Genomic DNA, 8688 nt, shown 5'->3' with positions numbered 1-8688 from the left:
AGCCTTGACCTGCTGGGCTCCAGCGATCCTTCCACCTCAGCCTTCCAGGTAGCTGGAACTACAGGCACGCGCTACCGTGCCCGGCTAGTTTTTGATTTATTGTAGAGATGAGGTCTCGCCAAGTTACCCAGGTGGGTCTCGAACCCACGAATTCAGGCAATCCACTCACCTCAGCCTTCCAAGGCACGGTATTACAGGCTGAGCCACTGAGCCTGGCTGCTTTTTTTTTTTTAAACCAGGATCTATTGAGAGGACAGAAAAGCTCCCACAGTGGGAGCAGACCCAAAGGAGTTGCCCAAATTTTTGCTTTTCAGGCAGATTTTTAAGGATTAGAAGATGGGAGATTATACTTTTAGAATTTCTATATTCTTCCCTGGAGAATATTTTCTCTGATCTTGATTTTTTAAGTTGACATTTATCTTCAATTGAATTATCATACTTGTATTTTGTATAAAGTCATGGTACATTTTTAGGTTAAAATAATTAAATTAATATTATTATTATTTTTCCATTGCAGGCAAAGTTTACAAGGAAGAAACACAAAAGTTGCAGTGGTTCTGATTCAGAAGAAAACTCCTTTGCCTCCAGGTATCAAAAAGCAAATTGTTAGTTGCTTTTTAGTCCCAATTCTTATTACAGGGAGGTAGATTTTTCTTTAAGGTTGAAATCTTTTATGCATTCAGTTATGGGGCTGGTAGTGTGTTAACTTTTAAAAATGTCAATAGTAAATGAATAAATGCTTACTGTAAGAAATAAAATTAGTAAAGAATGTAAATCTTCTCAAGTGGAACCATTGGTTCTACTTACTTCCCCGTGAGGGGAAATGGGGAGTATGTTTAATTGACAAAATGGTTAATTCACTTGATTTTTAAAAATAATGAATAATTTACTTGTCAGAGATCTATTTGAAATTATATTCCTTATGTAATTTATTTCTTAATTTGCTATAGGGTAAAGAAAAATTCTATAGGATTTATAATTTTCTCTAGGAAAATGTCTTAGTTTCAAATACTTAGTTCTTCTACTCTTCAGACTTTCATAGATCAAAATATATTTTTGTTTCTATATTGAAACTTGTATCATTTTAAATGGTTTTGGAAACCTCTTTTATGAATTATGGTTTCCATTTTTAGTTAAATGTTTTGAAGTTGGTTTGTGGTATATCTGTTGCATTACCTGGCCATCTATTGTGGCTCAGTAGAAAATTCCAGAATGTTTTCTTAAAAGGTATATAATACACTGTGTAACTTTTGAGAACTCCACAGAGCTTTTTAGGAGTCCTATCGGCATGGTGAAAAGTATTTTGTGTTTCTATTCTTACTTATATTTTTCAGATCTGGGGAAGTATTTATCTAGAAACATACATTAATTGTTTTATTTTTCTCCTTTGTTTGGGGTGTTATCAACAGGAGAAGATGTCATTGCTTCAGAAAGGGCTGCAGCTTTATGTAATGCATGTGAACTCTCAGGAAAGTCTTTGTTTGTACTGCCCCACACTGACCACCTTGTGGGTTATATTATAAGGTAAATAAAGATCTTTTAAAAGGTTTTTTTAAAGATTATTTGTTCGAAATTGGTAACTTAGACCCATTTATTTACAAAAGAAAAAGTATGTTCATGGGAAAAATTCAAATGGTACAGAGGATATAGTGTAAAAATAAAAGTCTATTATGTCAACTTCTTAACCCTCTCCAATTTCCTGAGGTAATCACTTTCAGCAATTGCTTGAGTTTCCTTTCCAAAAGTGTCTTTTTATGTAGGAACAGGTATATGTGTATCTTTATAGTATATGCACACATACCAAAACACACAAAAATAAATGTAATCATATAATACACAATAATCTTCCACTTAGCATTACCTCACCTTTCCTTATTTACATCTGGCTGAACCTCATTTTTTAAAATGTTTGTTTTTCCATTGTACTTTCCAGAATCACCACATATCCTTGTGTGGCATATGTGTACTTTTATATGAGAGTGTTTGCATTTGTGGCCTCTTTTTTTGCTTCATTCTTGATATGTTGATGTATCTACTTAAATAATTTTTTAAGAAGGGTCCAAACCCCATCATGTCTTAAATATCTTTATAAAGCCTTCATATATATATATAGGCAGATTACCTGAGAACACATCATTACCTTAAAAATTATGTAGCTGTTATTCATTACTTTCTGGCATTTAGTATTGCAAAGAAGTTTTATAGTATAGAAGTATTTGCTAAGATGTGTATAGATACGAATATTTTCACTGATTTTGACTATAAAATGGTTTTCCTTTTCATTCTGCATAAATATCCTTTGTAAACTCAAGAATACTTTAGTTTATCTTTTATTGCTTCTCTTGCATTTTTTTCTTTTCTCTTTCTCAGAAGCGAACTTCTGAAAATAATCCACTCCAGGAGGCTATCTGACATTCTCATTGGTATATAAATGACCCGACTTCTAAGAAAGAGAAGAATAAATTTAGAAGGAGAGAGCATGCATAGGAACAGGATCAAATTAAAAACTGAATTGCAGGAAAAGTGATTGTAAAATCAGTCTCCACACTAAAAGCAATAGATAGCAGAAGTGATACCATAGAAAGTCAGGATAACATGGCTAAGGATAACATTGAGATAACTGCCCAAAGTGTGAGGAAAAAAATAATGAATTTTGTTTTTTTGTTTTTTAAATGCACACCTATGACCAATAGGAAAAACAGAAGAGAGGGACAATGTAGAGACAACTGTGGCACACGTAGACTGCTTTTCTTTCCACTAAGGCTCCTCCCATCCCTGTAGCTGGCCTTCGATTCCCTCTCCAGGCTTGGCCTTGGACTTCCACCTTGCACTCTGCACTCCAGTACCTCTCTATTCACGATGCTGTCTCTGTCAGTATGCTTCTATACTGGCACCTGCCAACCCGGGCCAGCTCCCCTTTTCTTGGCTCTGTCATACTCAACTTCTAAGGCTCTAAAACTCATGTGAAGCCTTTAAGAAATCTGTTGTCCTCTACCATGTACCGTAACCCAGTGACTCAACCGAAGCAGTATTGACCACCACAGAATATTTGATAGTTCCTGGAGACTTTTATGATCGCCACGACTGAGGAGTTTGCTACCTTGGCATCTAGTGGGTAGAGGCTGGAGGTGTTGCTACACATCCTGTAGAGTGCAGGACAGCCTTGCACAACAGAGATGTACTTGGCTTACGTGTCTGTCGTGCTGAGTTTGAGAACCCTGCCTTAGCTGTTAGGGATCATGTAGTGTGCTGTTATGGATACAAGAAAATAGAAGATGTGACTTCTGCCTTTAACCGCTGATGGTTTTATTTGGGATAATGAAACATTTCAATAAGGAGTACGCTGTCAAAGTGACTGATGTCAAAAGCAAATGCCCTGTGTTTATGGCCTCCAAAATGTAACTGTGTGGGCAGAGCATGTGTAAGACAGTCCACTAGTGATAAGAGAAGACTTAGGCTCTTGTTCATATTTATATTTCATCTTAAGAGGGAGAATAAAGCGGAATATCAGGAGTTCTTCATCTTCACTGACCAGGAGGGAGGTAGCAGAGTCACTGTTAGCACTCTCATGCTTTCATGTGTCTGCAGAGTATTTGACTGTATTGAGTATGCGTGTTTTAAGTGTCAAAATGGTAGACTGTGTATAAAACTTCTGTAATGTGTTAGGAAGGGTTTTGAAAATCTTTTGTTTTACAGAGGTTTTACACTTTTGTTTTACACTGATCATTTCAAAGCAAAATACTTAAAACAGAATTAAGTGTTAGAGTTAGAGATGAGTCAAGCATTTTTCTTTTATAAGAAGATAAGTGTTCCAGATTTTCAAACCTTTCCTCTTAGAACAATGGGCTTCAGTGTCATGCTAACTTGCATATGCTAACCACAAAAAGAGGTGACATTTAATAGAAAAGCACATATTTTGCAGAAGACAGTTGTCCTGTAAAGAAAACATGCTGAAAATGGCTCTTGGAAAATATTGGGAGTGATTTTCTAACTAGTTTAAAACGATTTCAAACAAAGAGGTGTTTTTTTCTTTGAGTTGGAGTCTCACTCTGTCACCCAGACTGGAGTGCAGTGGCCGCTCCCGGCCACCGCACCCTCGACCTGCTGGGCTCCAGCGATCCTTCCGCCTCAGCCTTCCAAGTAGCTGGAACTACAGGTGCGCGCTACCACGCCCGGCTCATTTTTTTATTTATTGTAGAGATGAGATCTCACCAAGTTGCCCAGGTGGCTCTCAAACCTGCGGGCTCAGGCAGTCCACTCACCTCAGCCTCCTGAGGACGGGATTACAGGCTGAGCCACCAAGCCCCACTCAAACAAAGAGTTTTAATGGGTTTGAACTCAATTGTTAAAAATACAAAACAGCGTATGCAAATATACTGATCCATGTTGTTAGTTTTTGGATCTCTGATCGTTTCCTTTCCATAAATTAAAAATTGGGATTGCTATAAGTATTTGGATGGTTCGGACAATACTGAAGCAATGCTTGACTCTCTCGGCCCCCTTTGCTGAAACATTTTAGGGGAAAAGGAAAAAAGGGACCTAAGACTTACATGCTTGCCACTCCAGCTCTTCTTACTCCCTTTATCTTCAGCCTTTAGCACAGGATCTACCTTCGACACTACCTCCTTTAAGTATACAATAGTTCCTCCTTTTGTTCTCCAAAGTTGTGTGGCTATTTTGCCTATTACATATGTTCCAAAATTCTGGAATGCCTCTTTCCTTTTAGACTGACGTCTACATTTATAATTTGAAAGCTTGAATGTTCTTCATCTAAAAACTGCTAACTCTGTTTCCTGCAGTGAGTGCTAGTTTTTCAACGTTCAGTTGCAGTGACTAAACATGTTTGTTTACTCTGAAACGTATGCTTGATTAACATGCTAGTGCAGTGGTAGCAGAAAATGGGCTTTTGTGATCTTCGTATGAATTTTGCCAAGAGTAAATATCACATTTCTTCTGATAAATACCTAGACTAGGAAGCTGCTTGTAACTACAATTTTAGCCTCAATTATCTGGAAGGGTAAATTATATTTTGAGACAGGTCAAATAGTAAAATAAAGATAACTGTGTGTGTATTTATGTGTGTGAGTATGTGTGTATCTTGTCTGGTTCAAAACAATTTTATTAGCTTCCTATCTTCATGAAGGAACTAATGTAATTGTTGAGACCGAAAACATTTGTGTTAAATACCACAGAGCATTGCTAGTGTAACTGTAATATAGTTAGTAAGTTTTACAGGATTTCAGAGAACAAATGCATAGATGTGGGCTGGGAACACTTTAAGAAAGTGGGCAGCTTGCAACTATCCTTGAAGGTTTAGACTAGTGGGAAGTAAGTAGTGGTTATTTGGGGCAAAGGAATATCATAAAAAATTATGGACTTTAAAAATTAAGTTAGTTTAAATCACTAAATGAGAAGGCCGAATTAGTTGACTTTTTTTATTGTAAAACAAAGAAAATTCAAGGTCTTTTTCCCTAGTGAACATCCTTAATTGTTTGATACTAACTCAGAAGTATAATTTTTTAACATCTGCTAAAAGAATTGGTCTTTTCACTAACCTTCTCACATCTTGACTTGTCATTTTTTTAATTCATGTTTTTGATTACTCTTTTTCTCAATAAAAATGTATGAATTAAAAAGTGAAAGCCTTGCAACACTTGTCCTGTATCCAGGGATATCTCTATAACCTGTTATATTTAAAAGGAGGGAGGATTTGAGATCATATCACCAAGTTTAGAGGAATTAATAGGACTTACCAGGCCTACTTGCTCTCAATTTTCTGTACTGGTTAACAGGTGTTTTATCTCTGAGTACACATCCTACTAGAAAATGAAAACCAAGCTTACTTTTAATAGTTATTCAGATAATCTAGATTAATAATACTGAATCTCTGTTGAGAAGAATTTTTTTTTAATCTTTCAGAACAACCTGTAGACATATTTCTGGCTACCTTATAATATCTAATCATTGTTACTCATTTGTAAAACTTTAAAGGACAAGTTAGGTTAATATATTCCTTCAAACATTATTTGGTTAAAGTTTAAAATCTAATTTTAATTATCTTCATATTTTACATTTTTTAAATTATATTTTTGAAAATAGAAAAATCTTAACCTAGAAAATTCCATTAAAAATACAGTATCTAGGCGAGGCACAGTGACTTATGCCTGTAATCCCAGTGCTTTGGAAGACTAAGACTAAGTAGAATTGCTTGAAGCCAGGAGTTCAAGACCAGCTTGGACAACATAGCAAGACCCTCTCTCTACCAAAAAAAAAACAAGCAAATATAGGTGGGCATGGTGGCAAACCTCTATAGTCCCTGCAGTGCAGGAAGTAGAGGTGGGAGGATCGCTTGAGCCCAGAAGTTGGAGGCTACAGTGAGCTCTGATTGTGCCATGACATTCCATCCTAGACAACAGAGTGAGACCTTGTTTCTAAAAATAAAATTAAAATTAAATAAAATACTTGATTTTTAAATTTTTTACTTATTCATTCTGTTTTGTTTCCTTTTTTTTTTCTTTACATATTTTCCTTATGTGCATTTAAACCCTTTGAATATAAATTCAAAATTCTGTTTTATTCTGAGGTTGAAAAACCTTGAAATTCATCATTTATCTGGCAATGACTTGTGCTTGCTTTCCTACCCTAGGCAGATACTCCTGATGTGCACTTCTTTTCACTAAAGAAAGTTTAAGTTGTTTATCACTCTTCAGATTGTCTTTGTTCCTATGAGATCTTATAGAATGAAGCAGGATTTAAATCATACAAATATTATTTTCATCTCATGTGCTAGTTCAGTTTTTGGTTCTTTCCCCATTTGTTTTCTTATCCTTTTAAACCATAACTATTAAAATCCCCAAAATAAGTGAAATCTAATTAAGTATTGAATACTTGTTTTTTTCAGTCTTTGTATAAAAGTATAAAATAGTGGGGGCAAAAGTACTTTGAAAGATTACTGAATTTTAGCCGGGCTCAGTGGCTCAGCCTGTAATCCCGTGCCTTGGGAGACTGAGGTGAGTGGATGGCTTGAGCCCGCGAGTTCAAGACCCGCCTGGGCAACTTGGTGAGACCTCATCTCTACAATAAATAAAAAAATTAGCAGGGCGTGGTAGTGCGCACCTGTAGTTCCAGCTACTCAGAAGGCTGAGGTGAGGGATCGCCGGAGCCCAGCAGGGCGAGGCTGCGGTGGCCGGGAGCGGCCACTGCACTCCAGTCTGGGCGACAGAGTGAGACTCCAACTCAAAAAAAATAAAAATAAGAAAATGAGATACTGTCAATTTCTCATTTGAATGAAACTAAGCATCTGATCTACCATCTGATTATATTTGTGTGGGCATACTGATGCCCTCAGCCAGGGGGAAGGCTTGGTGGGACTGAGGAAGCTAGAGCCCTGGGTTATTCACCTTGGGCCACAAGCACCATTGTTCATTTGCCCCTACCTGCTAAAAATCCTATTTTCTGTGATTGCTATGATGCAAAAGGAGCAGGGAGATTTATTAAACCTTTATGTAGAAGCCATGGTAGCAAATAAGGTGAAGTTTCTTCTGACTTTACTAAGTTATCTTACTAATATTTATGCCTTTCAGAAAACAGAGGTGCCAATTTAAATATTAAGCCGAGCAACTAATTATTAAGTAAGATAGCCAATTAGAATTGCAAAATTGTAGCGTTTATGGTGATGTTAAGACACTCCATAGCTGCCGGGCTCGGTGGCTCAGCCTGTAATCCCGTGCTTTGGGAGGCTGAAGTGAGTGGATTGCATGAGCCCGCCAGGTCGAGACCTGCCTGGGCAGCTTGGCGAGACCTCATCTCTACAATAAATCAAAAAATTAGCCGGGCGTGGTCGCGCGCGCCTGTAGTTCCAGCTACTTGGGAGGCTGAGGCGGAAGGATCGCCGGAGCCCAGCAGGTCGAGGCTGCGGTGGCCGGGAGCGGCCACTGCACTCCAGTCTGGGTGACAGCAAGACTCCAACTCAAAAAGTAAAAATAAAATAAAATAAAGAAAGATTACTGAATTTTTATGAATTAGAGGTTATTTTTATCAGTTATATCTTATAGGTAAATTTTAAATGGCTTTTGAGGGGGTCTTTTACACTTTTTATCTAGAAATTCAGATTATATTTTGCTTTATTTATCACAGACATTGTTGATCTTAATCAAAGACATTTTCTGTGAAATAGACATTATTTCTATCAAAATTTTAACTTTCAGTTCTCATAAATAGATTCTTGAAAACAGTTTGGTTTAAAATAACCTTAATGCTGGATTTTTTTGGTTTTTGTTTTTACAGATTAGAAAATGCCTTTTATGAACATGCACAGACTTATTATTACACAGAGATCAGAAGAGTGAAATCTCATAAAGAATTTTTGAATAAAACAACACATCAGGTACATGATTTTTGCATGATAATAGAAGCATTCTAGAGTAGGTTATTTATTATTGATTGTTTTTGAGGTGATTATCACGTCTTTAATACCTTGATGTTTTAAATAGCTTCAGTATTTCCAAAGTTTTTTGTAAAGCTTTTAAAAACTGATTTGTTTTTAAATTAAACTGCTTGCCTTTAAGATTTGTTTTTGGGGGGAGGGGGATGGGATTAACAGTAGCAAATATCTATCGGGGAATGGGAAAACACCTCTTATCAACAGGATGCTTGAATGAAACGTAATTGTACACCTAACCCTTAACT

At 36.6% G+C, this 8688-nt stretch overlaps 1 protein-coding gene across 1 annotated transcript in view; it reads left to right on the top strand.

Annotated features, from left to right (window-relative positions):
* The window catches only part of TRAPPC11 (trafficking protein particle complex 11), a gene marked incomplete at its 3' end in the record, with an annotated part of 37622 nt that overhangs the window by 8191 nt on the left and 20743 nt on the right, over positions 1–8688 (top strand). Inside the window, exons 4-6 of the mRNA XM_008047954.2 lie at positions 518–588; positions 1410–1524; positions 8287–8386. Of these exons, the coding sequence (XP_008046145.1) occupies positions 518–588; positions 1410–1524; positions 8287–8386 (286 nt within the window). The remainder of the gene's footprint in view (positions 1–517; positions 589–1409; positions 1525–8286; positions 8387–8688) is intronic.

This window comes from Carlito syrichta, unplaced genomic scaffold (assembly GCF_000164805.1).
Source record: "Carlito syrichta isolate Samal-C Ts95f unplaced genomic scaffold, Tarsius_syrichta-2.0.1 Scaffold119051, whole genome shotgun sequence".
Taxonomy (NCBI): Eukaryota; Metazoa; Chordata; class Mammalia; order Primates; family Tarsiidae; genus Carlito; species Carlito syrichta.
The sequence above is the reverse complement of the archived record's forward strand: the minus strand, read 5'-3'. Positions and strand labels throughout refer to the sequence as shown.